A 14312-nucleotide genomic window follows, 5' to 3' on the forward strand; every position below is an offset into this window, starting at 1 on the left:
TTAGAACAATTAACCAATGGAACAACCTGCCTCCAGAAGTGGTGAATGCTCCAACACTGGAAGTTTTTAAGAAGAGACTGGACAGCCGTTTGTCTGAAATGGTGTAGGGTTCCTGCCTGGGCAGGGGGTTGGACTCGATGACCTACAAGGTCCCTTCCAACTTTTTATTATTATTATTATTATTATTAACATGGCCGATCATTTAGCTGCACCAGCCGAAAGTCAAAAGAACACCTAAGCATTAAGAAACCACTGTGGATGATCCGGGTGAGACCTTTCCCTCTCTCTCTTTGCCCTAACTACTCTCCTGTTAAAAGCCTTCTGGAACTATTTCCCTGCTTTGAGAGAGCTGCCTTTGTCTATCTGGGAAAAAGAGCTTTAACAAAAGAAAAAAAAAGTTAACTTTTTATTGACTATTTTTATTTTTGGTCACTTTGGGGCCCTGGAAAAAGCCCTATCATAGAACTTTATTATTATATCTATTTTCTAAGCTGGAGAATATTGCTTTCCTATTTCTTGGATTTATTTTTTTAAAGGAATAAATCTTTATTGTTTGGAAAAAAAACTTTATTGGAAGCCGGAAAAGAGATTTCACAGCTTATTGAGGGCATCTTGTGGTGAAAACTATTACTGCAATTACATTTCCTCTTTGTTTTTTGAAGTTGGGTTTGACTTTCAAATGATGATAAAAGTGAAAAGATAAAGGATTTGAAACAGCTGGGTGGTGAAGTTGCTTACTAGTAATTGTGGAGGTGGATAAGTGTTGACTGTATGTGTTGACTTTTAGTAAATATAGCCTCCTCTAAAAAAGTAAAAGACTATCTCATCACTGAAATGGAGGAATTTCATCCACAGCTTGATTATGAACTTATATTAGAAGCAATTTTGGAAGCAACAGTATATATGAAATCCTGGAGAAACATTAAAGATGACATCTCTGAACCACAAATTGAATCTCAAATCCTAATGGATCAATCTACAGGCCAAGGAACTAGCTCTAGAGAGGCCTGTATGCAACAATATACACAACTTAAAGAGACAGAGGAACAAGTCACTGAGCAAATGGATGTTAATCTACAATTTATGGAGAATCTTGAAGATCAAAGAACGACTCTAACTGAGACACTTGCAGTGTTAAAAGTAGCAGGAACTGACTCTCAGATACGAATTACTGAGAATAGTGACATCGTGGATAATCAACTTGTGACTATAACATGGAAACAAACTGTCTACACTATACAGATGATATTGGGAGAAGGGAAAGAGAACTTGGCCCAGATTGAAGTATTGATAAGTACCCTCACTCAAATATTGAGACTCGACGATATAGAAGCTGTATTATGGAAACCGGACTGGCACAGAAAGAAAGCCAGAGTTAGATTTAAAAATGTGATTTAAAACTTTACTTGACGGGTAAATAAGGCTTTAGAGATCTTGATTGAATAAAGATTAATTAAATATTTGAACTTAGTAAGAAGATGTTTTTTCTGTATTAATATGCTTGTGGATATAACAATTATTTGGATCAGATTTAAACTTTATTGAGTGGGTTAAAAGAGTTTTTATAGATATAGATTGATTGATAGATTACAGATTTAAAATAGAGTAGAAATATATTTTTGGAGTAATATTCTTATTCTTAGGAAGGTTAGCTATTTTGTAATGGAAGGAGAATAAGAGGGATTTCTGATAAAAGAAGAAATGGTATTAATAAATGAGTTACTAGATTAAAAAACAGAATACTTGTAGAAAATATAAGAATGTTATGGTTGAAATAATATGTATATTTTAGAGATAAGGATTATGTTAAGGAAAAAGGGAAAGGAGGGACACCTGAAGTGTTAATAATACGTTTATCTAAAAGCCAAATTGGAATATGGTAATTGTAAATAGTAAAGCTTAAAAACAGGATTTGGATTTATACAGATGAAATCTTATTGATGATTGTTCTGATAGATTGAATTTTATTGAAAAATACATTAATTTGAATATATTATATTATTTGAGAGAAATAGAGAGGGAGTTTCTAATGATTTAATCTGAGTTATATATGTATGATTTTGTTTTTGGATGATTGATTACCCCATCACCACGTTGTTTCTCAAGCACCTTGTTGTAAAAATAAAAAAATCAATAAAACTTGGTTTTTTTTAAAAAAAAAACACAAACCTCCAGTGATGAAGCATCCACAACTTCTGAATGCAAGCTCTTCCACTGGTTAATTGCCCTCACTGTTAGGAAGTTTCTCCCTAATTCCAGGTTGCTTCTCTCCTTGATTAGTTTCTATCCATTGTTTCTTGTCCTGCCTACAGGTGCTTTGGTAAATAAGTTGACCCCCTCCTCTTTGTGGCAACCTCTCAAATACTGAAATACTGCTATCATGTCACCCCTAGTTCTTCTTTTCTCTAGACTAACCAAACCCAAATCTTGCAACTGTTCTTCATACGTTTTAGTCTCCAGGCCTTTAATCATCTTAGTTGCTCTTCTCTGCACTTTTCCCAAAGTCTCAACATCTTTTTTGTAATGTGGTAACTAAAACTGGATACAGTATTCCAGGTGCCATCTTACTAGGCTTTATAAAGTGGTACTAATACTTCACATGATTTTGATTCTAAGCCTCCGTTTATACAACCAAAGATTGTATTAGCTTTTTTGGCTGCTGCCGCAGACTGCTGGCTCATATTTAAGTGATCATATTTAAGTGATCATCCACTATGACTTCAAGGTCCCTCTCACAGTTACTGTTTTTGAGCTAGGTTTTGCTTAATCTGTACTTATACTTTTGTTTTTTCCTGCTTAAGTGTAAAACCTTGCTTTTCTCCACATTAAATTTCATGTTGTTGGATAGGGACCATTGTTCAAGTCTGTCAAGATCTTTTTGGATCCTAAGCTTGTCTTCTGGGGTGTTGGCTATTCCTGCCAGCTTAATGTCATCTGCAAATTTGATGAGTTCCCCTTCTATTCCCTCATCTAAGTCATTTATATGAAGCTATTTGCCAGAATAGTGGTACAATTATTGCCCAATGCTCTGTTTTTCAAACAAAACAATATTCCTTAAACTCTGGATCATATCTTAACTAAGAAGTCCTTTACTATCTTTGCTGTAAACATTTACTGGTTTTTCACTCAGGATTCTAGTTATGCCTCTAGCACTGTTATGACAGAGTGAATACAACTACTGACTTGGAAAAATAAAGAAAGATCACTAGATGGCAGTGAAGAAACACAAAAAGTCTAACTCTTAGTTGCCATCTTCTGCTGCTTTAATTTACCATTCCGATATAGTTGCACTAAAAGAAAGCAGTTTTTTTTCAGACACTAAAGCACAGATAGAGGAGTTTAGCAGGATAAAGGATCTGAGTGTCTCTTTCTCATGGTCACCAGTGCTATGAAGAGCTAGTTGAACCAGCTTGTGGCTTAACTATTTTCATCACCTAAGCATCCAAAATCCAAATTCTGAATAATTCTGTCTGGAAAATCTGATGGGAATGCTGAAATATTTCCAGTAACCTTTGACCAGCATACTTTCTATACAAAATTGACAGCAAGACAGTTCACAAAGAGAATCCAGCAGTCTTTATTGTTACTGGATAACATATTACAAGAGAGAGATACAGATGAGTCCATCCTCCAAGTCTGTCACACCTTATATAAAAATCTTTGCAAAGCTAATGTAAATAAATTGTAAGGATTCTTGAAAATGTGAAAAGCTATATTATACACCTGTGCATAATAGTTGTAGGGCAGAGATTTGTTGCTATATACACCAGTAAACTCTGATTGGTAGCTCATGACTACTGTGGTATACTAGGAGCCGTGGTGGTGCAGTGGTTAGAATGCAGTATTGCAGACTAAGTGTGACTATAGCCAGGAGTTTGATCCTGACAGAGCTCAAGGTTGATTCAGCCTTCCATCCTTCTGAGGTCAGTAAAATGAGAACCCAGATTGTTGGGGGCAATAAGCTGACTCTAAACCACTCAGAGAGTGTTGTAAAGCACCCTGGAGTGGTATATAAGTCCAAATGCTATTGCTATTACTATGATAGTTCTTGGAATGAGGCTATATTCGTGGATGAATGCCAGGAAAGTTAGTTGATTACCTGTAGTTGATGTGTGCTCTAATGCTTTAAAGTCTAAGCAGTTGCATCTACAGACTGATGAATGTTTGGGAAGTTGGTGTGACTCACATCTGAGTAATTTTTCATTGGCAGAGAATATGGTAATACCTGATTCTTTAGTAGATTCCTAGCCAAATCAGGCGGTCAAGGAATCAATGCAATTGGAAGGAGCTAGACCCTGTCTTTTTGAGGAAATTGTTTATCTTTTGGCCAAGATGGTTACTTTGCATCCAAGAAGCAAGTAGCAATGGAAAGACCAGAAAATGGAAGACTCTAAATCTTGAGTGCAAAAAGTAGATCCGCATCCACACAACAAAATGGCACAGCATCTCAACCTGTCTGTAACACTGTATATATTTGATTAGTCTTCAGACATAATTAATCCTGGACCTGCTGGTAATGAATGGAATAGAATAGAATAGAATAAGCCCATAAGAACCAAATTGCTTTACCAAAGAATGTTTTTTTTGAGAAGTCTCCCTTTTTTTTAAACCAGTGAGATATTTATATCATAAAACCACCTCCAAGAGTACAAAATTTATCATACTTCAACACTCTCCACAGCTGTTTTAGAGTTCCCTCAAGGTTATCTCCCTAACTCTTTATACCTAATTTGACATAGAGTTTTTGTTTCCTGATGCTATATTTCCACAGGCTCAGTTACATCAGAACAACTAGAGTTTTTCTGGATTTATTTTCAAAGAAAATACTTATTGAGAAAAAATTATGCAATGATTATAGGAGAAATAGAAAAATGGCATATGCAACTATATGGGTTCTGCTGTTGCATTTACAAGGAGCAGTTATCCATACTAAATCATGGCTTTAAGATGCATACTGTCTGGTACATACTAGACACAGTGATTACTCCAGCCCCCGCCCGAACATAGTGATACCTACTGAACTGTGCAACATTTTGGTCATCTTCCAACATTTTATGAATTGTATCTTCTGGAATTTCCTATTCAGATTTGTAAATATTTCTTCTATTTCTTCAGCAAGTAATGGATTCCTCTAAATAATTCCTCTCTGTCAGAATACCAGGATAGTACAAAGGCACTTAAGCTTTGTAAATTATTACTGACAATTTATACTCCTTCACCCAGATAGCAATTGCTTTGGTCCAAACTATTTTTGAGAGTTGGCTACTAAGCATATCTTCTAAAATTTCAAGAATTTATTCACTTCTGACTGAATTCACCATTATGCAGTCATCAGATTTCCTTTGTAGTAAGGATGATATTGTAGAATTGCTTTTCTTATAAATCTCTGGCCCAGAAGAGATTTTGCACAGAAACTCTTACAAAATTCAACTATACAGTATGAGATCCAGAGTTGCTGGCTATTGAGAATGCTTTTTTTTAATGTGAAATGATTTGAATAAACTTCATCAAGTATACAAAATAATATAATCTTGAATATCTTCACACTTTTAAAAAGCTCAGCTAATGCCAGGCTTGTTGGTCTCTTTTCATGGTTTAATTTCCTCACCTCTTGTGTACTATAGGTCCAGGATCAGAAACCATATATTTTGTCATACAAACTCAAGTTCAGTAGTTCAGCCTATAAAAAGGTCCTGGAAACCATCATTTTGCACTTGGAGAATTTCTATTATTTTCTGGAACCTTCACTTGTGTTTGAGAAAATGTACATTTATCAGTAACAAGAATCATTAACAAGTCATAGTATGAGAATGTGTTAAGCCAGGTCAGTTTCCAGTTCACGTTGTACTCTATACAAAATTGCTTATTGATAAAATCCAAATAAATATAACCCATGGAATTATAAAATCAAATTAAATTACATCATGATCATCTATTATTGGACATTTTGGATTCTACAAGACTTTATACCTCCAGTGACCTTTGGTGGCATCAAATTAGAGCAGAAATTATCAATGCATTACAATCTCTCTTAAACGTAGGTGAGTGAACTGCTTATCTGGTTAGCGTACATGATTTCTTATGTTTCTGTCCTCAAGTACAGAGAGTCAATTGTTTTGGACTTTATTTTCAAGTATAAGTCAAAATATAATTTTGTTCATAGTTTAATGTGGTCAGTTTCTGATCCTAGCCCACAGCTCATGAAGTAAGGGTGTAAAATGTGAATTGCAAAAAATCTGAATGACAGTTTGATGGCAACAAAGAGAGGAGGGGTTTTTTTGTATTTCCTTTCTGGCAGCTAGTAGTTATTTGAATTTTGCAGTTATGAAATTGCAAAATTATTACTTTGTATCTTTGTGCCTATACGGTCTCCCAGAATACATAACCATAAACAGAGGCTCTTAATTTCTTGGAAGTTTCAGGCACAACATAGTCAAGATAATGTTTAGAGTACTGAAGCTGTCTACTTTGTATAACTGTAGCTAGATAGGCAGAATGTCAATGCCACTTTGGAGCAATATATGTGTTTACATTAGTTATCAGTAAACCTGTTGCCATATATGAGGGCAATCTGGAAATAAACCTCCATTTGAGCATGTGCAAGAAATAGGTGGGGATAGCGATGCCCGTTCAGTAGGCAGTGAAGAGTGGAAGGAGAAGATTGTGTTGCAGTTGACTCGTCCACTAGATCATTTGAAAATGAACCCTGCCATAGAAAATCCTGCCAAATGTGAAGAGCATGCAGTAATATGATTCCTGTATGTGAAAAAACTTTCGGCAGCTGCGATTCATCGCAAACTGTGTAATGTTTGCAGACCAAACGTGATGAGTGAAGGTGTATGTCAATGGTGTCGCATGTTTAAAGATGGACAAACTGACGTGCACGATGAGGCAAGAAGTGGCCGTCCATCTGTAGTCAGCAATGAGCTCATGCAGGAAATTGACAAAAAGGTCCGTGAAGTCCATCCGTTCACGATATCTGCACTTTCTTTACACTTTCCCCAAATTTCTTGGACTGTTTTGTACAAGGTAATGACAGAAAATTTGGGATACTGAAAGTTCTGTGCTCATTGGGTACCAAAATCCTTTCTGAGGAGCACAAAACACACCAAATGGGTTCTGCTTTGGACTTTCTCACGTGTTATTAACAGAATTGTGACCAGTGATGAGACCTGGGTGTCATACATGAACCCTGAAAACAAACAGCAATCAATGTTGTGGTGTCATACGCACTCATCAAAAAAACTCAAAAAAGCTCGGCAAACATTGTCTGCCAGAAAGGTTATAGCAACAGTATTCTGTGATGCCAAAGGAGTACTGCTAGTGAAGTTCATGGAGGGTGGTTTGACCATCAATTCAGAAATATATTATGAAACGTTACAAAAACTCAGACGATCCATCCATAACAAGCATCGGGGCATGCTAATTTACAGTGTGGTGTTGGTTCACGATAATGCTTGCCCGCACACTGCTAGATGCACCCAAAAACATTTGAAGCAATTCCATTGGGATGTCTTTGATCATCCCCTCCCATAGCCCAGATTTGGCACTGAGCAACTACCACCTCTTCAGGCACATGAAACATTGGCTTGTGTCACACCGCTTCGATGACAATGTGCTTCATGATGCTGTTACAGGTTGGCTTCATCCCAGGCGGGAGATTTCTTTGCAGAAGGAATTTCAAACCTTGTAAGACATTATGACAAGTGCCTCAATTTGAATGGGCTATTATGTCAAAAAGTAATGTAATGTTGTAGTTTTCTAATGTGTATAATAAAAGTTCTGTATCTGCGAGTGTCTGTCATTAATAACCAAACAGGTTTATTTCCGAATTGCCCTTGTAACAGTAAGCTTCCACACAGCAACACTCCAGAATTTCACTTGTGTTTTTCCCCAATAGAATTATTCCTTCCTCAGTTATTACAGTGGATTAGATACACTGGATAGAATAAGAATGGCCTAAACAAGACTGCAATGTCTCTACAGACCAGAAGAAACAAAATGGAACTTTTTTCATAGCTGGTAACAAGTCTGACTTTCCATGAATCATCTACTGTTTTATGCTCAGACTAAGCCCACACTTCATAGCAGGCTTCAAGATAACTACTCAAATTAATCTTACAGCATACCAGCTACATTCATATAACTACACATCTGTTCTTGATATTCCTTCCCAGCCTGGTCATGTCAGCCTCTTTCATCCTCTAACAATGCTGATTAAAGGACAAGAAGATTATGAAGTAGTACAGATTTTTAATTTTCATTTCTATTATTGATGTGTGCAGTATCTGGGAAGTGATTAGAAGGTTTCTCTTTTGGAGTGCTTTAGATATGCATTCTCTCAGCTTGACAAACCATTTTCCTCTAAACTAAAATAAATCAGTTTTTATACAACTGGAGAAGGTATATATTGGGAAGGCAAATGATGGACCCCCAGCAGGCCTCCTCTGAAGAGAAGCAGAACCAGGTGAAGATTAAGATTCTAGTAAGTATAATCTGAGGAAGTTAATTCTATCTCTTAGGCCTTGGTGGAGTCACTTTCAACAACCTCTGACTCTGCTTATGTTAGACTCAGACTCTGAAGGAAGGACAGAAGCACAAAATCTGTAAGAATGCTTCCATCTCTTATTTGAGTAGCAGAGAATTGAAAAATAGAAATACCATATTGTGGGGAAAAATGTCTTGGAATTAATATCTTATTCTGACGTAGGCTGTTTTTTAAAGTAATTCAGTGACTAAAATTCATTGTTTGGCTGGAGACTAGGAGCTTTTGGTCCTAGTTCCTTTTAAACATTGAAACAATATTGGACAGCTGTATTTTGACTCCTTTGTTTTTTTGAAGATGACCCTTTCTTGGACAATGCAAGTAATTCTGTATCTGCTGAACTTGTGATGTCTCTTGTTCCCTAGCTTTCTGAACCTTGTATACATAACAAAACTTCCTGAACATTGACCATTCTACTGCCTACTGTTTGTTTGCTTCCTATAGTTGTTTGATGCTACTTTTTTTGCTCTGGATTTCCTGGTTATGTCTCTTGAATCAAAGGCATGGGAATATCTCTCCCTCTCTATCATCTCTTCCTCTCTCTCCCATCTCTGTCTCTCTTTCTTTCTCTCTCTCATCTATCTATCTATCTATCATCTATCATAAATGGTACTTATTAAAATTAGTAATGGCCCCCAGTTTATGCTAACTTCTAAATATTTAAATAAAAGCATTATCTTTCTTCTGTTTATTAATAATACACACTGTAAGCTATCCAAAAAGATATATCTGGATATAAATGTTTAATACAGTGGGTATGTGGGAATCAGTTATCCAGAATTCAAGTATTTGTGCTTTGATTCAAGCCAACATTTCAATTTTAATTGTATTTGTTAACAAAAAGTACATTTGAGGTACAGAACTAAGGGCTTCAATAATTTGTTTCTTTTAATTTTAGGACTTATTGTACATGAAGGAGCATCAGTTTGCAGAGTATTTAAGCGTTGGAGGGCTGTCAATTTGCTTTGGGATGTACAAAATTATGACAAAGCAACAGACATAGAAGAGAGCACTCGAGGAGAATCTTCCACAGCTAGGACTTTGTGGCTACCACTGAATGCATTGAGAAACAGAAATTTAGTTCATTCAACACAGTTAACCTCACCAAGATTTCAATGTGGCTATGTTTTATTACAACTCTTCAGTCGAATGAGACCTCCGGAGGATTCATCAGATGACAACAGTTCTGGGGAGGTTGTTATGAGAGTGACTTCAGTGTAAAAGTTATGATCATTATGCTTCACACACAAGGACATTGTGCCCAGAACTTGTGAAATATTCTGGAATGTAATGCAATGAATGGTGAAACCATAGCACATAGAAATATATAAACTTTTTTAGTTTATGCTTTTATATGATCAGTTGAATTGCAAATACATTTTCCCAAGAAAGTATTTCTTTCTTTTTATACCATGATTTATTACTTTTTATCTATTTGTACTTGGCATTTATAAAAATATAATTTAACAGTAGCTTTAATAATGTGAAGACAAATATTTTAAACTACAACTATTTTTGATAGATTTAAATGTATTTTCAAAGTTCTAAGTCATCTATAATTTTTCCAGTCATAATAAATTAAATTAATGACATGGCTTGAAGTAACAATAGAAACTCATCTACATAATTTCAGTTTGGAAATAAGCGTATGTTTCATTTTGGTCTTTGGACAAATACAGTTATTTTAGGATTGGATAGTGGTGTTGTGCTGTAAACTGAGGTGAAAAAATATTGCATTATTGAAAATAAATTATCTGTGAACTATGATTCACAGATATACACATGTCACCTGGATTCCAAGATATTGTTATCCATATTTAATGATATAGGTTCTATGAAACAATTTTAGATTTCTTTTATGAGAAAAAAGGGAAATAAACATAAACAAATAAACAAAAGTAAGCAAATAAACAGGCACAAAAAAAGTTCCACAATTGTTTTCAGGATTTCTGACTGTAAGCATTTAGCAAGATGGTTTGTTTCTTACTTTCATGACAATTCTATTTGATTTTATTTTCAAATTAGCTAAATTAAATTCAGTTATACTGAAAGAAATGTACTTTAGTGTATTCCCATTTTTTTAATCCTTTGTATCCTTTCTTCTGCGTTTAACATTTCAATTCATTTTCAGTTGTTTAAAGACAAAAAAGAAAAAGTAACTGCTTGATATCCAGATATCTTTGCAAGAAAAAGATAATATTCATTTGTATTCATCCAAAGTTTCATGATACTTGAGTAACCTTATCTAAGAGATTGATAAAATTCTTATAAGTATTAAAACAGCACAAAGATGTGGACAGATAATTTGTATTAAATAGATTTACCTGATCATCTTCATCATAGCATACTATGACAATGAAGGAAAAACAATTTAGCCTTCTTAATCCTACAAAAATTGGATGCAGCAGGATCAGATTATATAATACCCTATTTTGAGATTATACTAGAGAGATAGCCTTTTTACAACTTTTTCACACACACAACCAAAAACATCTAAGCACACTGGCCAGGATTTCAGCAAAATCGCTTTGTGATAAGAAAGAACTAATCTTGATTTAGATTAGAATTTTATATTTATGTCATATTGTTTTATTATACTTTTTGATGCTTAAAACAATACGGAGTTGGAACTATTTAGAAATTTAAAAAAAAAAAGTTTTAAAAACCCAAGTTTTTAAAATCAGTCTAATTTTTGGTGTCATTTCTTACCAATTGCAAAGTTGACTGAAAATATATCTGAATTATATCCTGGAAAGCCACCATAGTAATTGTGCTAATTTGTAGTTGTCCACTTTGGTCTCTCGCAGACTGGGCTGACATTAATAGTTCATTCTTCATTCTTTTTAAAAGTTATGAACTTAACTATGAAGAATGCTCATTCATTTAACATTCAAGGACTTCCAAAATAACTAGAACTTTAGCCTTAAGATATTTAAACTGTTAATTCTACACATTTTTTAACATTAGTATTAGTCCTGTGNGTCCTGTGGAATATGATGAAATATCTACGTAAAAATGCATGGGCTTGAGCTGAAAGAGATATTTGCAATCTTTTATGAGTGTTATATTTCTTTGCAGTCCTACTTGGCTGCAAACTTCACTGATTAACACACTATATATCCTGGCAAGTAGGTGCAATATTTATAATGCAGCCCTAAGTCTTACACTTAGTAAACCTTCTGTTGAAAATCCTACTTTCAATGTGATGTATCTACTTATTTAGATTTATAATATACTTTCTAGTTAAACTCAACTCAAACTTAATTTTTTGGTTACAAAAACTGTCAAGATGGGGTACAATATATATTTATGATTTAAACAACAAATGCAACAAACAAGGGCATTACAGTAAGTGTTCTGTAATAGCAATATATATAAATATGTGTTCTCACTTAAATGTAAAAGACTTTTTTGTAAGCTTGTTTGTCCTGCAGAATCATTAGGAAATAAACTAACAGCAAATTGTCTAGGAATCTGGGCCATTGCATTCTCAAAATACTGTATCTGAAAAGTACTAAGTTGTGTATACCAGACTGTTTTAAAGGGAGCAACTACTCTTCCCTTATTATGTCTACTGCATGATTTGCAAGAATTCTTGTCCTGAGTTCATTTTTGGAAAGGGATTTTCAAGAGAAGAGGCCCTCCCTTCGCTGCACTATACATAATTAAAAAAATAAAGATAGGAAAGCCCCAATCATGAATATTTTATTGCTCCAAATGTGTCTCTAGAAAGTGGGCAATAAAACAAAAGTTATTTTTTACTTCTGAAACATTTGTATATAGCATAAATATACTTGTCTTTAAAAATCTCACTACCTTTATTGCCCAATCTTAATTCCTATTCTTTTAGAACAGGGGTGTCAAACTGCCGGCCCACAGGCCGGTTTCATCATACCGGAGCCGCGCCCACCCCATTGCTGGCAATGGTGAAAAAGCTCCGATACGTCGTGTGACGTCACGAGTTTGACATGCCTGTTTTAGAACATTTACTATATTTCCTCAACATTTCTATTTCTTTTTTTCCCTTCAAGTGACACTTCAGCACTTGAAAATATACCTTGAGACACAAGGTCCAAATCAAGTTTTTTTAAAAAAAAATAATTTATAAATTTAAATACTTCCAATGTTCTGTATAGATGGAGAAATCCACAAACTAGGTAGAAAATATCAATTTTTGCATACTTCCTTTTGTTCTAAACTGATCTTCCTCTATTAGAGGGATATGATATTTAGATGAGTCTATTTCTACTCTGACAGTTTCATAGGATGGGTTCATGTGGGTTACAAGTCCTATTTTTTTTAATCAACCACCAGTTTAAATAAAGAAAAAATTAAAAAAATGCATTTTTAAATAAAACATATTTGTGTGCAATCTGCTTTGAGATAACATTTAACAATGAAAAGGGGAATACAAATTATATAAATAAAATATAAATTTTAGGAGATGTCTTAAGTATATTGTGTATTGGACTAAGATATGTACTTTCAAACTAAAATTCCCATATCTCTGCTTTTTAATATTTTTTGTCAGTTGAGAATAATATAAAGTTGAGGAAGAAAAGAAAACAAACAGTCCAGGGAATGCAAGTTAAAGGACCATACGCTTCAAAAATGCAGACTGAATTTAAATAATATTTTCATGTAAAACAATAGAACAAGGATAGAGTTATAAATCAGTGTTTATTTTTGTTAGTTTTTCTTAATTCAAGTCTTCCCAGGCATTTTGACCTAGCTTCTTTTCTTGAAGTCTTCAAATAATATTGTAAAAATGTGGCTCCAATTTTCTGTTGCTGCACTGATAAAGTCTTTACAGGTCAGTAAATAGAGATATCTAAGTTTGAAGTAAACACTATACATATACAAGATATATGACAGCACAAGTTATCCTTGAAATTAGCGGGTCATGTTCTTGAATAAATTTCGATGCAACCACAATGCTTAGAAAGATCTGTGCATAGATGTCATCATCATTAACTTATTCACTCATTCCTAGAAAACTGGAATCATCCCTCTCTAGTCTAATAAATGTGTGATGGAAGTAATGTATACTGCATTTTATATTATCTTTTTTGGAAATCTTGTGTGTTAACCGAAAAGAGACCGACTAGCCAAAATCTTGAAGTAGAAAAATGTATAAAGCTTGGAAGCTTCAAAGATAGAAAGATGAGCTTCTCCAAGTCATCTATTCAAATCCAAAGCCCCAGCTGCTGCAGCTGCACCAAACCTTGGAGAAAGTTCTTTTCCCCCAAGACCTTATTTGTTTAATTAGCATAGGAAAAATGTTGTTTGATTTTATTTGGCCGTCTAATTTTATCAGTTCAAAAAAGTGTTGCTTTGGTAAGTCTTTTGTACAAAGCATGAAACAATTATAGTGTAACTAATTCCAAAAGGTAATTCATAGTTCAACTTTCTCCATTTCTTTGCCATTTTATGCTTTTAAATCTAAAACTGGTTTTTTTTTGGGGGGGGGGGGGATAAAGAACTATTGTCTTTCCCAAAGGTTTCTGAAAAGTCTTGCATTAAGAATTGTTCATTGTAAGGCCACAAATACAACTGTCTCAAAAGACTGGGTCAATTTAGAAAAATAAGACAGGACATTTGTACTTTTAACATCTCTGTAGAAGAGAGCATTTGGTATGTCTCTCTGGCATTCAAAGTTACATATGCTGAAAATTCCTTTGTTTACAGAATTATTAAATTGTTATTTTCTGTGTCTTATCACTCTGCTAAATATTTCTGTAGAACTTGTGGGCAAATAGGGCACAAC

At 34.4% G+C, this 14312-nt stretch overlaps 1 protein-coding gene across 1 annotated transcript in view; it reads left to right on the forward strand.

Annotated features, from left to right (window-relative positions):
* Positions 1–9766, forward strand: part of MARCH11 (membrane associated ring-CH-type finger 11) — a 36802-nt gene extending 27036 nt beyond the window's left edge. Inside the window, exon 4 of the mRNA XM_015812996.1 lies at positions 9444–9766. Within this exon, the coding sequence (XP_015668482.1) occupies positions 9444–9766 (323 nt within the window). The remainder of the gene's footprint in view (positions 1–9443) is intronic.
* The last annotated feature ends 4546 nt before the right edge of the window (positions 9767–14312 follow it).

The sequence above is a fragment of the Protobothrops mucrosquamatus genome, unplaced genomic scaffold (assembly GCF_001527695.2).
Source record: "Protobothrops mucrosquamatus isolate PMUCROS unplaced genomic scaffold, P.Mucros_1.0 scaffold126, whole genome shotgun sequence".
Classification (NCBI taxonomy): Eukaryota; Metazoa; Chordata; class Lepidosauria; order Squamata; family Viperidae; genus Protobothrops; species Protobothrops mucrosquamatus.